The sequence below is a fragment of the Gastrolobium bilobum genome, unplaced genomic scaffold, assembly GCF_033153095.1.
Source record: "Gastrolobium bilobum isolate Gb01-03AN ecotype WA unplaced genomic scaffold, APGP_CSIRO_Gbil_v1 utg5371, whole genome shotgun sequence".
In the NCBI taxonomy this organism is placed as follows: Eukaryota; Viridiplantae; Streptophyta; class Magnoliopsida; order Fabales; family Fabaceae; genus Gastrolobium; species Gastrolobium bilobum.
In genome coordinates this window covers 93,405-111,287 of record NW_026895568.1, presented here as the reverse complement: position 1 = coordinate 111,287, position 17,883 = coordinate 93,405, and the positions used below count along the sequence as shown (strand labels likewise).

General features: G+C 33.5%; 1 protein-coding gene and 1 long non-coding RNA gene across 2 annotated transcripts; both read right to left on the bottom strand.

Annotated features, from left to right (window-relative positions):
* Positions 1 to 5,158: 5,158 nt before the first annotated feature.
* Positions 5,159 to 5,803, bottom strand: LOC133316999 (uncharacterized). Its single transcript, XR_009752277.1, has 3 exons — positions 5,785 to 5,803; positions 5,387 to 5,441; positions 5,159 to 5,261 (listed from the first exon to the last, which is right to left on the bottom strand). It is a non-coding gene; the product is annotated as an uncharacterized LOC133316999 (long non-coding RNA).
* A 4,779-nt stretch (positions 5,804 to 10,582) lies between these two features.
* LOC133317075 (uncharacterized) lies at positions 10,583 to 11,903 on the bottom strand. Its single transcript, XM_061518885.1, has one exon. It carries the CDS (start codon positions 11,787 to 11,789, stop codon positions 11,100 to 11,102), a length of 690 nt encoding a protein of 229 aa, XP_061374869.1. The 5' UTR covers positions 11,790 to 11,903; the 3' UTR covers positions 10,583 to 11,099.
* Between the last annotated feature and the right edge of the window lie 5,980 nt (positions 11,904 to 17,883).

Genomic DNA, 17,883 nt, shown 5'->3' with positions numbered 1-17,883 from the left:
TGAAATATTGATTGTAAAAAAAGTCTTTTAAAAAAATCTTTAAAGTCCCTCCAATTGTAAATAGTCTTTGAAAATCTATAATATTTTTTATCTCAAAAAAGTCTTTTAAAATTCTAATCCAATACACCCCCAAAAAAGTGGAAGAAAATAGTTTACCATCTCCCCTCGACGCGACGTCGTGTCTGTTGCTGTACAGGTTGAAAATAAGAAACATTCGCTTCAAACCTAAGATATATATATATATATATATATATATATATATATATATATATATATATATATATATATTATGGACAGAGATCTTTTGACTCTGATGTATGACTTAGAAGCCTTACTCCTCATTATAACCATGATAGTTAAAATTTTGATTTACCACTGCATTTTTATATTTTTACCGTTTTTTTTACGTTACGATTCTTTATTTCCCTTCCATTTTTACGTAAAATATCATTTTTGACTACCTTGATTATAACTGATTATTTTCATCTATCTAATTAATTAAGTATTAATTTCAAATAAATGACAATCGATAAATTGAAGGAAATCAATAGCTGAGATTTAGAGTAAGACTTTTAAGTTTTACATTGTAATCAACAATTGAATAAAAAACAACAGGGGCATAAGCGTCAATTCCCATCAAAAATAATGATTAGATGGGCGAAACGATTAGTGCATTTAATGCGCACGAAATGCGAAGACAGCGTATGTTGGCTACAACACGCTGGCAAAAGCAAAGATCACCGTGTGTTCCAAATCTCATTATTACTTGAGAAGTATGAAGCCCTTATCTCAGATCCATGGTTTTGCAAACAAATGAAACCTAAGAATGAACTCGGTTCATATGGTGTCAAAACATAAGAGATTATGTAAAGACTAAGAACCAGGTTTCAAGAAAGATACTTTCTTGCACAATAAAGTGACGATAATTACTATAAGCAATAGATGAATGGATTAGGTAAAAGTTAGACTTGGGGAAACTCGTCAGCAGGAAGTAAAGATAATTCAAGATTGATCGCAACTTGTATTAAATTCACATGGATTATATCCCGACAATTTCAAGGTTCAATTTGCCCAGATAGGGAGACAAATACATTATTACTTAGAATTAATATAATAAACCCGGACATTTCTCAGAAGGAATACGAATAATTTATAATATAACCCGGACATATATAGAAACCTATAGAAATTCGGGCAATTTTTCGAACTTATATATACCTCGACAACCCGGATAGCCATACATTCTGATTGGGGGGCAACTGTTATGGACCCATATATGAGACTCATTCATTATATGGCCCAATAAGAGGCAATCCAAATAAAATAGGATATAATCAAGGGAGGATATCCATCAAAGATATCAATCCTATTACGACAACATCAGACTTAGGATTGGGCTTCCAAAGAAGGTACAAAAAGTCCAGAATCCTAATACCCATATGTAAACTATGTAAATAGGAGATAAAGCCTACAGGTATGATTATTCTCTCTCTTTATTGTTACGTTGTCATTGTGCACACACACTACCCCTTTGGCGAAAACTGTCTTTTATTCCTTTGTGCGCAGTGATCTGTTAAACTCTAGGGTATCTAACTCATAGATACCTTAGAGAGAGCACTTATATCCAAAAAAAATTCACCAGCCTATTGGGCTCGACATCTCTGTTTTCAGGACATAACAGTTCCCCTTCAACCGAGTACCCCAAGGCCAAAGTTCTTAACTCGCCTCCTAGCCAACCACCCCGCTAGCTTAAGCCTAACCATGGCGGATGACTACTACCAATGAGCTAAGGCTACAATAACAAGTAGGTCCAACATCATGTCTCAACTCAAAATCTAAAGGCATTGAATTCATAGGTTCATCCACTTATATCCACTTCACTTAGCTCATTATCAACTAATGTGAGACTCATCACACTTGAATATCTTAACAAAAAAAAAAATTTCCCTCCTATGTTGACCCTCCAAAAATTGTCGTTAAAATCAAATATATGTCATGTGTTTATGTATAAACCATGTTGATGAAAATCGATAGGGAGAACTACTAATTAACTTATTGAAGGTGAAGCTTGATATTCAAAGTAAGTAGGGGTGGTAACGGGCTGGACTTAAGTCTTAAAAGGCTAAGTTTATATTTAAATGTGTCAGCCCGACCTAACCTGTTACCTGTAATTAATATAATTGTCGGCCTGCGGCCTGGTCTATTTACAAAAAATAAAAGACTGGTTTAGTCTATTAAAAAATAAGATAACAAAAATTTATCCAAACAAAATATACAAATTTGTAAGTTGGAACAGTTCCATAACATTTGGTATAATAAATAATGTGTGAGGACACAAAATTTGAATTTAACACTACTGATAGCAAGGTTTGTAAACTACTTAGCAAGGTTTGAAGACATATAGCAATGACGAATTCACAATAGTAATGTGGTATGGTAGGACAATAGAATGAAAAGGAACACACACACAAAATGCAAGAGGACCATACTTATTTTCCTTTCAAGTGTCTAAGCAAGAATTGAGAGAGTAAAAAAGAAACAGTGCTTCATTTTTGGTAGTGTATCTACTTCATACGAGCAACAACCTTATATCACACATTACATGCTACTATAAATTTTGCTTTAGTTTAATCTGAGTCAAACAACGAACCTGAAACTTACCCAATAAAAATGAAAGATATAACTCAGTACTTAGTAGTAAAAGAGAAAGGCAAAGCCATTTTTTAGAGAAAAATGTTGTTGATGAGCGACAAAAATAATAACTCCTTTTTTAGCTTAACTAGAACTTGGTGGGGGTACAAGTAACAAAACAATAAAGAAGTCTAATAGGATATATATAAATTTGTTTGGCTCTAAACAGGAGAGAAAACATAGGAAAATCCATTCAGAGGATCGGATAAGATGCTTTAAATCATACAAACAAATGCAAACATAAGAGTCTCACTTGTTTCGTTTGTCTTTGTATAGAAAGGGACATCGCAAAATTGTCGAATTTTAATGTTCAATTCGAGTACAGGACGCACAAAAGGTGAAAGATTTTCACAGCAAAAACATCATAACGCACATTACATGATTTTGACACAAAATAATCAGATATGTGACCCTTCAAAGCCGAAACACACAATAATCGAGTAATCAGTCACAAAACACCAACAAACCAAATTCTCAAAATATTCTCATAACAAAATCTAAAGAAACAACATCGGACACTAGAAAAAAACAAGAAACATAGATCGAATTGAAAGACAAGAATGGTAGAGTGTTACCTCAACGAGAAACCACAGCTGCTAGTTAGAAATGAGACTAAGCTCGAAATGGGTCTTCGGCGATCCAACAAGCCAACGACAAGTGGTAACAGCGGATGGCATATAGCTAGCGCGAAGTTCCAACCAAGATGTTCCAGCGCGGTTGTGGTTCTGCGTTTGTTGGGGATGGTGACTTGGATCGAGGAGAAATGGGTTGAGGACTTGAGGTCTTGAGGAGAGAGACAACGCAGAGAGAGGGATGTTTAACTGATAACATTAGTATTAAAAATATAAAAAAAAATTAATATAACATGCCGACCTATAAAGCTTTCAGGCCAAACTTATCCATTAAAGCTTGAAGTCTTTTAGGGTCTGTTTGGTGTGATGTATAAGACTTGATAGTATAAGTTTATACTATACGTTATGACATTTTCAGTTGTTTGGTGTGACCATTGTATCACTACAACAAAATTTCTCTTTAGCCACGGCAAAAACCGTAGCAAAATATCATTAAAACCGTGGCTAAACGAGTTGTCCACTGTTTTAAAAACCGTGGCTAAAACTGGCGTTGCATTTTTTTAACCACGGTATTTTTTGCATTTAAGCACGGTCTTTATGAGTGTGGTAACATTGAGTTAGCCACGGTTTATGTTATATTAGCCACATTATAGTCGTGCCTAAACGATTTGGATCCCAATGATGAAAAGTTTTATTTAGCCACAGTCAGAACCGTGGCTAATTGTAAAGAATTTTTTTAAAAAAATAAAAAATATTACAAATTTTTCCAATCATATAAAAAGCAAATAATAAAAATTACATTTGATATAAGAACCAAAAACCAAATTAAGGGAAATAATCAAATAAAGTGGAGTACACAATTTAACACATTACATTTTTTTCTATTCATATAAGTAAATAATGTTTTTTACACAATTTCTCAAAATTCATATTTTTTTCCATTTCATATAAGCTGAAGGAGTTTTCTTTACCAACAAACGGAGCTAATCAAGTTTTCCACTTACATCATTTAAGAGAAATAATTGCCAAATAAAGCTAAAACTATAAGTTTGTGATTGTCACAAGACATCTATACAAAATATTAACTTCATTGTTCAACTAAACAAAATATAACAACACATTTTTTAAATCTGTCTTCCAAGAATTGTTGTTGTATACATCCTATCCTTTTAAAAGGGCTCATCACCAATTCATACCTGTATAAAAAAAAATTAAATAAGATATGCTAAAATGTCACATAACTTTTCAATGTCTATCTTTTATTTTTTAGATAAAATATGAACAAACCTTAAAAGAATTAATTCTGTTAAGAGGAGAAGCATAAACCTTCAGGCCCACCTATTCAAAAGTAAACCATTAAACAATAAATTAGTAAGCAATAGAAAATAAATATAAATATAATTAATTAAAAGACAAAATGCAAAAAAAGCATGTGAAGAAGCCTTCAAGTTAATTTCAGGTCCCTGGTAACCGAGCCTTTGTAACATCACAGGTTCCACATCAATTGGATCCCTGTTGCTGACTTTGTTAGTAGAATTGCTAGGGTAACTAGTGGAATCCCCATAAGCTTCAAACCCAGGTGCAGGCACAAAATAAATACATCCAATGTAATGCCTCAATTGGAAGATTCGAGTGACACTCGAAAACAATAGGTAATGATAAAGAAAACAATTAGAAATAACTCCAATCATTGTACTTCAAAGTAATTGCATTACAAGTATAACAAATGGGCATTGAATAACTGAAACAATCTATTGTACCTTTAAATACTATATCATTTAGTTAAATGAATAAATAAATGAAATAAAACAATGGATAAATTGCATTTTCATTTACATTCATTCTCCTTCACACTTTATTTTAAATTTGGAGCAAATAAACTGCTAAAGATACAGACCTTACATATGCAATCACTAATATATGCCAAGTTATCAATCAGCATTAACATTGATCCACGCTTCACCAATTTTGAAGGAGTTGGGAGCCATCTCTCATATCCTAAATAGGTTTCATCTTATTCTTATATATGTGTTGTAAATATTATAATAAAATAAGCAATTCGAAAATTCAAAGCTAATAGATAATAAAAAACAAAAAGAAGCAAGTTGGTGAGGCATGAATACCTTTAGAAGGAAGTAGAGTGGCGCGCTTGAGAAGATCGGAAACTTACTGCTCATTCTGCATATGTGGTGCAATTGAAATCAAAGAATGAGATTGTTTGTGGGTGAGAATGTTGTTCTTAAGCTTTGTGAGCAGAGGTTTCTAATCAGTATGTTGATTTAATATATATATATATATATATATATATATATATATATATATATATATATATATATATATATATATATATTTTGAGAAGATGCCAATGTGACGAAACTCTAAAAGAGTTCAATCAGTCATCTCCGGGATCTGATGTAATAGAAAAGGGATGCCTAAAAAATACATACCAGCACAAGACAATTAAATTAACTTAATAAGAGCAATAAGAACATGAATTTTGGAACTTAAATTAGGTGCATACCATTCATCTAAGTCTGTGGATTGCTTGCATAAGGCATCTATAAGATCTGGTTGAAGAAAATAAGAAATATATAAAAAAATATAACTATAATTTAACTTATAAAAATTATATATAGTGAAAATTAAACATAACATATGCAATAAGAGTGGAGCTAAGCATAGCATACCCAGTAAGAAGAACTCTGGCGGGAATAGCTTTTACTAAAAGGAAATGAAGTCTTAGTTGATTAAGAATTTATAGTGTCCTGCAGAAGATAACCCACACATTCATGATTATTATATTCAATTTTTAAATTAGTTTTTAAGAAAAAAGAAAATTACCTACCAAGTTCCTTGAATGCCTGAATGAGCACTATAGCAATTTATTTCAACATATCTTGAGGAGCATCATTATAATCATCACGCAAGCACTTCAAAATAGAAGAAGCTAATGAAGCCGCTTCTTCGTACATGGAGCAAACAAGGTAGCTGCAACGCCCAACAACACATTATAAGCAATAGCTCCTGTAATTGTTCTACTTACATATATATATATATATATATATAGTCCAGAAATGACATTGTTCTAGAGCAACTTGCAGATGAGTACAATTATTTCAGCATCAATGCAATTGCCCTCACTTTGCTTATAACTCTTTCATGAGCATCCATGAGTCTAAAGAACACTGCTTTAGAAATTATGGAGGCAACCAATAAGAATCAAGGCACTGATGTCAAATCCAAAAAATATCAGCTACCATATGAAAAGTAAGAGTGTAAGAGCTTGCATTTGAAAATTCACATTTTCCATTACAAAGAACAATGGTACACGAAATAGGCAGATGCACAATTATCTGCCCCCAAATATTAATTTAAAAATTCTCCCTTTATAAATTTTGCCAAAGATCACCATATAATGGAAAAAGGGGAAAAAACACTCTTACAAATATTAACCATCAGAAGTAGATAATAACAGAAGTATTGAATTATAGGAAAACAACAAACTCCCAAAATACCCAATAAAAATCAATACAAATATATTTTATTACAGGAAAAAACAAAGAACTCGAACTAAAGTAGAATGATATACCTTGTATAGAGAACCAAACTTCTTCCATATTTCACCATTACAGTTACAATACTAGTTCAATAAAAAGAACTAAGGAGTCAAAAATAACAATTAAAGAAATTCTTTTATGAGAAAATTACACGCACCACATAGAGATTGTGTAGAAACTACCCTCCGGCTCAACATTATGTGAAGAGCCATCTCATTTCACCTGTAGCATATAAGAAAAAGCCAATATTGACATATCAAGATACACTTGGACTTGCTAGGATCTTTTGGATAGTCAGAAGTTTAAATATAAACAAATTATATGAACCAATTTACACTGACGGTATAACCAAATTCATTGCAAAGACCTAGAATTCCAATATCCACTAGCAACTAGACAAAGCAAGTTGATGCCTTGCCAAATCCCTGGATTTTATGTCCAAATTCAATTCATTCACACTAACACCCAAAACATAGGCAAAAATAAATAACACACTCCAGAACAATAAAAAAAAAAAAACCAAGAACTATAAAAGAAAATAAAATTAGCCTTGGGATAATGGGAACATACATTTTCAAATAATACATAATGGTCAAAATTCGCAATGTGGAATTCTGTAACATAATTATTGAAACCCTAGATCTGGCACATCATGAATCTAACGAACAATTAAATAGCAATGGCACAAGATTTAACATTAGATTCTGCTTATATCAGGGATTAGCGAACCTCAAATTAGAAAACAACTAATAGAAGAGAAAATGGAGAACAGAGTACCAGGAACCGATCTTCAACGAAGGACAGAGGAGGAAAATGTACCCAAGAAAGCAACGCTGAATCACCAAAATGAAGTTCGCGTGTGATTTTGCTATGAGTTGTTAAAAGTAATGCAACTCTGAATCAACAAATAAGCTTGAATTGTTAAAAGCAACGACTCATTTCTTTTTTGCTATGAGCTTTGTTGTGCGAAAAGAAATAAGAAGTCCGCGTGTGATTAATAGATGAGAGTCGTGCGTGTTGCGCTGCCGAGGATTTTTCTCAATTTCTACCGTAATCTAATAACTGTAATTAAATTGCCGTGGTTAAACACTGCATTTTTCGTAGTGTATAGTATAAGCTTATACAGCAAAACTCCTTAATACATCAAAATGATGTATAACTTAATCAGACATAAAAAAATGAGATTAGACCTGATAAGAAGTTGATGTATTAATATTACATACAAATACAACTAAAACAACATATGCATAAAAGAATGGGGGCCCTAAGGCCCTGACATTATTACCGCCGCGATATATAAGGCTCAAATAAGGTATAAAGTCGCCTAACTAAAACAACATATGCATAAAAAAAAAAGTGGCATGTGGCAATCCCAATGGTCCCTGTCCTCTGACCATATACCCATCCCATTCCCATCAGAAGAGGCCGTGTGTATATGTATTTATGTTCCGTGTTCAATATGCATCTCTATTTGGTTGTTTGCTAGATTGGGGCATGAGCTATCATATTCACCCCTCCAATATTTTCGCTTTCGCGTCGATATTTATTTGAAACCATATATTGATTCAACGCGTGTCATAGCCCAAGATTCTCTTCACGTACACGCTTTACTCTCCTTCTTTAACCTTCTCCCGACCCCTATGCTCTCTTGAGAACAGAGAACCGTTGAGTTGATCCGGCTCAAAAAGTTCCATTGATAACTTTTAATTTGAGGATACCCCAATTTCTTAGATCGAAAGCTTTTCTTCGAATTTGATGCTATATGATGTTCTGTTTATTTATTCATTTCTAAATAACAGAGAATTTTTTTTAGCAAAACACAAAAAGGAATAAACGGATGGAGAAAGTAAACAAAAAAAATAAAAAAGGAAAAGGAGTGTGCATGGCATTTAATTTGTTGAATTATATGTTTGCCCGTGTAGGAAAAACTATCACCAGGATTAGGCCAAACTCCTCGTATTGCACCGAAAGTGATCAAGATGAGTGTCCTTTTCATGGAGTTGCTTTCTTGCCTATGTTTTCTTAAGCAGCAGTATGCCTCTCATGTCATCATAATCTTTAACAATTCAAAATCCGGCGCTTTTAGATAAATTTATTATATTATTTTTATCTTATATATATTACTATTATTTTTTATATAAATAAATAATATTGATATTTTGGTAGCTCTATATATGGAGTATAGTCTATAGCTGTACTCTATTAATATGACTATATGTATGTATCTCATGCCTATTTTGTTTCATCTTTGTTTACTTGTTTTCCCTTTGGGTGAAACTACCAGTCCTTTATTATTTCTTTTGTTCATGTTGAGATGAAAAAAAAAAACTATAAGGCATCAAGAGATCAAGAAATAATCAATCAAATAAATAATTAATAATTCCTTTAATTAGAGCGAATCTCAAGGAAATCTAGATGATCTCACTCAGCTCGGACGTAGTAGTTAATTTTCCTCTCCTACAACCTAATATGCCCTAGTGGTAAGAGAAAATACATTTATGATAGAAACGAACAATTTCACACACACACACACACACAAAATATAAACAATCAAATCAATTCGAAGTATTAGCATCTAAATGCATCAAGGCTCGAAAATCAAATTAAAATCAAATGATGTTAGTTCAGTTGACGCATAAAAGCTAAGCAATTGAGATGAGAATATGTATCTGATTTTCTCTAGTATTATTTTTGGAAGAAATTTAAAGTCTTAATTTCGAATCAATCCCAAACTCCGGATTAATCCATACAAAACCTATTAAACAACCAAGGAATACTTAAAAGAAAAAAAAATCAACTTAAAGATTCGTAAGTCTCGACCCATATTAAAAAAATTTGCTACCACGTGATTAAGGTAAAATATGTGGACACTGAGGTTTATTTATTTCTTTGTTTTTTTGTTTCAGAGTCTAGATATAACTTCATAAAATATATTAAATTGCCGTTGTTTTCCACACGGAATCTGAATAGAATGTCGTATTGTTATGTGTGGATCTTTTCGAGTTTTATCCGTCCTTACACAATTGAATAAGAAAAACAATTATTATTTTTCGGAAAATATTGATGAATATCAATTTTGAGCACTTGAATGACATTTCATTTGGCGTATATTTGACGAATCAACCAATCAATCAATCATGTGTCCAATTACAACCAATGCTAAAAAATAAATAAATCAATGGACAAAGCCAAAGGTTATTTTTGAAACAATATCTAGAGCTATTTGAACATTATCTAGCTCATTGACAAACCTGCCAAGGCCATAAACCTATACCAACCCATCATCTCTTTCGTAATTAATGATAATTACATCTTATCTATTATTTGCATGTGAAAAATAAAATACAAAAATTATGTATAATCAGGTCATGTAAAATTTTAATATTAAAGGATTCATTCTCATCCAACTGAATATTACATATGAAGTAGGTTTAAAGTTTACATATTTTAACTTAATTAAGAATAAAAAATTATGAATGAATTTTTATATAACTTTTTTTCCCCGAAATTCATGGTTAACTTTTTAATAAAACCAAGGGATTTACTGTGAACTCGAAACTTTTATACATTAGATGAATCATCACTTTCTAGATGCATGAACAATGTTGCATTCCATATAAAGTTAAAAACAGCGCAGAACTTAATCGGGCGCATTATGGCTAAAACGTACTGTAACGCAATCCAAAAACAAGAGAGAAAAAAAATAGATAAAAACATATGATTAATCAGCTAGGAACCACATGCTACGTGGGACCAATCATATCAAATAACGACCATTTGCATGAATTGTAAGGCAGCTAACCTCATAAGTCACAACCAAGCAACACAGTACAGCCTAATCATGCCCCCCCTAAACAGTGGTGCCTTCATATAATACACAAATCATATCATAAATCTTATCTTAGAGATTCATAATGCACTAAAGCAAATAATAGTAAACATAAAAAAAGTTTAAAAAAAGGAACAATTTCGTAAGAGAAAAATATACACCACAGAGGCCATAATCTCCGGTGAACATTCACTAAAATTCAGAAATAGCTTCAAAAATAAAAAATTCAACAATACTCTTTCTATTGCTGTTTGTATTTGTATTGTAAATTCAATATTTCCAGCAAAACCTTAAGGGAGGGAGGCATATAACACTAGGATTAGGATGAAGATTATTTTCAATAGCAAACTTAAACAAAAGAAAATTATAATTATTTATTTTTGAGTTAATATAAAGTGTAGTTATTAATATTATTATTATTATTATTATTATTTCTTAATCTACAAAATTTCAGCCTCTATACAAAGGAGACCGCTCCAAAACCACTTTAGACACCTTGATTTGCCGGAAAGCCTTCATCGGGCTCGGAAAGAACCACCCCCTTCCCTTCGTCCGCGGTCTCAACTCTCCATCGCCGGAGCCGGAAACCGCCGCCACCGATCTGGACCTCGCCATCACCGCCTTTCTACTCACATCGCTGTCGCGTTCTTCCGTCAATACCTTCTTCGCCTCCCAGTCCTGCTCCGGAGCGCCGCCTCTAGTACTCTTCTGCGGCTTGAACATTGACCAAAACGACCTCGCCGACCTGCTCCCGTTCAACGCTGGCGAATCCCTCGTGCTATCAGGATCCAAATCCCTGTTGCCGCCGCCGCCGCCGGAGAACCTCGACCGCGACCGGAGAAACGGAATCGCCATCGAGCGCGAGCGCCTGAGCTCAGGCTCACGCTCGATGAGGTTATAGACGCGGCCAACCGTGCCGATGCCGTCGCCCGCGACAGAGAATCGAGAGAAGGAGGAGGACGAAGAGGAAGATGAGGAGGAGCTGGTGGCGCAGCAGGAGCAGGGGCGCACGTTAGCGCAGTCAGGGCAGAGAGTAACGAGACGGTCGCGGAGGCAAATTGGGCAAATTCCACTCCTCCGCCGCTTAGATGGGTGTTTGGGACACTTCCAAACCTCTTCTTCGTCCACGTACAACGCCATTTTCTTTCAGTTTGAGCTTTTTCTTTCCACTTTCTCTCGTTTTCCGCCGAAAAAGAAAGTTTTCTTTCTTTTCTTATTTCCTTTGTTTCTCTGATGAATTCACTTTCTCTCTGTTTTTTTCCTCTCTCTCGCTTTGTTTGTGTGGGTAAGGATTTTAAATGAAGTGAAGTTAACCATGGTTAAAGTCGTAGGGTTGCACTTACAGCTTCAATTGTTAACCAGGGTTAAAGGATGTTAGCGTCTATTGGGTGAACCAAACGCCGCGTTTTGCGTAACGGCTCTGGTTTTGTCCAATCCCCATGAAGTGTGAGCGGCGTTTTTATGATTTGGTCCCTGATTCGGGTTCAAATTAACGGGAAGGCCATTGGTCACTTTTACAAAAAAATAAAATAAAATTGGAAAATAAATAAATTGTTGTGTTGTTTGCGTTTTAAAAACAAAAAAGGTGAATGTGATGGTTGGGAGTTGTTGTATTTTGAAGCCTTCTAAGTTGTAAAAGTAATGCAGAGTTCCAGACACATCGTGCGCATTTTCAAATCTGGGATGGGACTCCTAAGCAACTCAACAACTGAGGACGGGGTCCCACCCTCAACAAGATTATTACTTAATAATGGAACACTAACATTTGCATTTCTTTCTTATGTGGAGTAATAAAACAGGGGAGTTCAGTTCATATAAATCTCATATTAATCATTTATATAATTAATATAAGGTTTCAAGTCTCATATCTTATAATTAAATAGTAACATTTTCATTATAAGATTAGAAATTACATAATTAATACAAAAACTAGAGCTTATATAATTGGAAAAAGTTATATTTACTATCTTTTTTTTTACTGTCTCTTATTATTAAATTTTAATCGTTGATTTCTATCAATCTAATAGTTGTAATTTATTGGGTCATACTTATTAATTAATTATTAATTTTCAATAATTATAACAGTTAGATTGACGAAAATTAACGATTAAGATTTAATAATAAGGAATAGTAAAAAAAAAAGAGGTAGTAAATATAACATCTTCTTATATTATATTAAAAAGACTATTAAGATATAGTATACTTGTTTTTATGACTAATCTTAAAAAAGTATAGAAAAACATTTAGATCCAAATTTGTATTTTAAATTATAAAATCTTGCACGATAAATTGAGTCCTAAAAGGTAAAAAAAAGTCATTATGAAAAATCTTGTTCGTAAAAGTAAAACTATCATTTGATAAGATTTAATAAAGTACCAACATATTCGAAATGGTCAAAGCCATTGAATCACCGAGTTTCTAATTGTTTGGTTGATGATGCCACGTGCAAAGACAACAGAAAATAGAGGCTCGAAGGAGCAATATCTTTGACAAAATCTTGTTAGCTCATCTAGTTGTAAGATTCATTTTACACTGTTGCATTATTAAATTATATTTTGTTACCAATAATGTCAATAATTATCAACTCTTTCGTAACATGGGGCTTAATTCTTCAAAGCCATAGATATATTCTAATTCAAATGTGATGATAGTAGTCTAGAAGTAAGTCATGTACAAAAATATATTTATAGGAGGAACATGTGTAAAAAGAATTAATTTTGCCCCCACATAGTGATGGGAAATAATTGTCGACATGAAAGCTTTTTGTTGTACCTATTCTTTGACAAGGATTTTATAAGAAGTTTTGTTGGAAGGTCTTTTCAGAAGGACGCTAGCGGTAAACGGTTTAATGCTTTGCATTGTAATAGATCTTGTTATATACTACTTGCAGGTTGTAATCATGTCCCACTCACTACTCCTCAAAGTACATTAATTAAGCGGCATCTAGATTCTAGTGGTACATTATGTAGAGGATGCGTTCGTTTTGAACGTAGATAATAAAACCGGAAATAACATGGCTTAATCTAGAATTTAGCACAGCTACAAGGTTTCCCTTGTATTAGTTTCTAAACTTTATTTATTTGCACAAACATGAATATAAAGCAATTTGAACTACTTAAGACAATACAAGTTTCGTTTAATTTCTTGCAAATATGGTTCGGTAGCAAAATTAACTTACATCGATATAAGAATATTAATTTTATATTAACTTTTAGTTGTTGATACAATTGTATACAGTGACAACAATAACTGCAAAAAAATATTTACTACTATCTAAAAAATAACTTGATACAACTGTATCAACAAAAAATATTTACTACTATCGTAAAAAATAAATGTAACAATTTTTTTTTTAAATTGGTTTAATTTGTTCACATTCAACCTTTTAAAAAATTAAATCGAATCGTACATATATTTACTATATATTTAGATCTTCCTATGTGAAAAAATGATTATATGATCATGTTATTTGATCACAATCACTCATTTAAAAATCATACATTTTTTTCTCTTTTATCTCATCATCAATGAATAGTTGTGATCAAATAATATGATCACATTATCACTTTTTCACGTATTTAAATCCATTTACTATTATCTAAACATATTATCATTAAAGTCATCCGAACATTTCGTGTGGAGACTTTATACTAACGAAACTAATTGACTATACGAAAAGCAAAACAACAAAGTCAGAATTATTATATATGAATCAATAATATTGACCCGATTTCACAAAGTCAAGATAAATTTTACCGTAGTGGTACTGCTCACGTTGTGTGATCCCGCAGTTTTTGACAAAAAAAATAATACAGGGTCACTTTCATTGTTTTTTCTACTTTCTTTTGCGCTATCTATGGTAAAAAAAAATTATTTTTTTGTCATAAATAATGAGTTTGAGAGAACAAATAAAGAACGCAAGAAGAGGGGTTGATCCGTATCATCTTGACTTGGTTCTGATTTCTTTATTTTTTTAAAAATATCGAGTCGGGTTCTTCTAACACCATCCACTTATGCAGATGCAGATGCAGTGAAGAATGCAAATGCAACATAGTGGAAAGCACGTGACTTTTATTTAGCTGATTAAGTTATATGCCAGCTGTATTAGTTGCAACTAACTAGGACTTAGTTAGCTTTCTGTTATACTTTCAGTTGTTTAGTTAATGTTTAGTTACTTAGAAGCTTAGTTCAGTTACTTAGTTTAACTCTCTGTATACAAGCCTTCGAGGCTTCATTTGAATATAACTTCTTCAATATCAATCAAATATTTTTCATAAGATGGTATCAGAGCAATAAGCTCTGGTACTCACCATTCTTTCCGCTGTAAAGTTTCGAGTTCTTGATGATGGCAAATCAAGGTGCTCTTCCAGATTTTCTTACAAATCCAGCCAATCTTTTCTTCCTCCACCCTAATGAAAGTCCAGCGTTAGTGTTAGTTAATCCAGTTCTTGATGGAAGAAACTATCACAGTTGGGCGAGAGCGATGACGATGGCGCTTCTTTCAAAGAACAAGTTAGGCTTCATAGATGGAAGCATTCAACCTCCACCTGCTGAGGATCCTTCTTTTAATGCTTGGCGAAGACGTAATACAATTGTTCTTGCATGGATTCATCGCTCAATCAATGAGTCCATTGCAAAATTGATACTGTGGATAGAAAAAGCTCGTGATGCTTGGATAGATCTTAAAGATCGTTTTTCACAATCCGATATTTTTCGTGTTTCGGATCTGCAAGAAGAAACTTACAAGATGCAACAAGGAGAAAGACCAATCACTGATTTCTTTACTGATATGAAGACTATGAGGGATGAATTAGATAATTTGAAACCACTCCCTGCATGCAGCTGTGCTAATCGATGTGCATGTGGTGGATACCAACAAATGCAGACATACAGAGAGAGAGAGATATCATATCATAAGATTCTTGAAGGGTCTGAATGATCAATATTGTCATGTTCGATCACAAATTATGCTGTTAGATCCATTACCAAATATCAATCGAGTCCTTTCCATTGTGGTTCAACAAGAAAGACAGATGCTTACAGAAGGGCATTTTGATGCCATTGCTGAACCAAAGGCTTTTTCTACTAACTCTGATAAAGGAAGAGGACGTGGAGGTTATGGCCAAGGAGGAGGTTATGGCCAAGGAGGAAGAGGTCGTGGATCTTATGGTCAAGGAAGAGGTAATGGCAAAATCTGTACATTTTGTGGGAGACATAATCACACTATAGACACATGCTATCGAAAGCATGGATTTCCTCCAGGTTTTAAGCCAGGAAATATGGCAAATCATGTTGCATTTGATTCTGGTATGAATGAATCTATGCTAGATTCAAGAGATGCTAAAGATTCAGCAGTTTCTATGTCTCATGAACAATATGAGACTTTGTTAAATGCACTACATTCATCAACTATCAATCCAGATGCAGTGATGTCCTCTTCGAATCATGTTCAAACTTCTACATTAAATGCATATTCCTTTAATAAACCAGGTAATCAACCAATTCAGTGGCTTCTTGATACTAGAGCCACAGATCACATATGTTTTGTTCAATCAGTTTTTTCTAACCTTCACAAAATTTAACCTATTTCTATTTCTTTACCTGATGGCTCAGAAGTGTAGCTTCATTTGCAGGAATAGTATACCTTTCTCCTCATTTGACTTTGATTAATGTCCTTTATGTTCCCAATTTTCGAGTTAATCTCATTTCTGTTACAAAACTAACCAAAATTGTTCCCTGTTATCTCACCTCTGATGATTCTTTTTGTTGTATCAAACAGAACCATTCCAAATCGAGGATTGGTTTAGCTGAGGCAGGAGATGGACTATACATAATGAAGATCTCTCATCAGCATTCTTTTTACCATAATAAGCCATATAGCAAAGCTATCAATTCCACTGTAAACACTTGCATACCTCAATACCCTTTTAACAATAATGTTGTACCTAGTGCTGTTGATGCTTCCTTACTTTGGCATCTTAGACTAGGACATGTATCTCATAATACTCTAAAGCAAATGTCAATACAATTCCCTTTTATTCCCAATGTTCACACTTCACCCTGTGATGCATGTCAATATGCTAAGCAGAAGCGTTTGTGTTTTCCAATAAGCAATCCCAGAACAGAAAGACCTTTGGAAATGATACATGTAGATATATGGGGGCCATATGCAGTACCCTCCATCCACGGACACAAGTATTTCTTAACTATAGTAGATGATTTTACAAGGTTCACATGGACACTTCTCATGAAATCAAAGACTGAAACTCGAGAAAATCTTCAAAGCTTTATTAAGCTAATGGAAAATCAATTCAATACTTCTGTCAAAATTATCAGAAGTGACAATGGATCTGAATTTTTCATGAAAGAATTTTATAGATCAAAAGGCATTTTACATCAGAGAAGTTGTGTTGAGACACCTGAGCAAAATGGAACTGTAGAAAGAAAACATCAGTATCTGTTAAATATTGCAAGAGCTCTTATTTTTCAAAGCAATCTGCCACTGGTTTACTGGTCTTACGCTGTATTTCATGAAGCTTTTCTAATCACTAGATTGGTGACTCCATTGTTGAAGAATAAAAATCCACATATGTTGCTATATTAGCAACCAGGTTCTCTCATAAATCTTAAGGTCTTTGGCTGCTTATCCTATGCTTCAACTAATGTATCTGGTCGCAATAAATTCTCTCCAAGGGCCAGAAAATCAATTTTTCTCGGGTACACAGATGGGATTAAGGGATATGTCTTACTAGACTCAACTTCACGTTCCATTTTTATTTCCAGGAATGTAATTTTCTTTGAGCAATGCTTCCCCTTTGCAGACAGCAAAGCCATAAGTACCAATCCTTCCATCCCCACCCATAATCCAGAAGCTTGTGACCACCTAACACTTATTGAAATCACACCACCTGATATGATTCCCAACATTCCTGATTCTACCATAACCACTCCTGATCCTGCCTTAGCTATTCCTGCCAACCATGATCCCCCACGACGTTCCACTTCTCTGCATCAAAAACCAAATTATTTGAGAGATTATCATTGTAGTCTATCTACTGCAGCAGTGTCAAATCAGCCTTGCTCAGGTAACATTTCAAACCTTTCTGTTGATTATTCAATTTCTGATGTTATTTGTTATAACAAATGTGCCTCTGCATACAAGCATTTCTTTCTGAATATAACCTCTCAAAGTGAACCTCAATCCTATACACAAGCTGTAAAGTTTGTTTGTTGG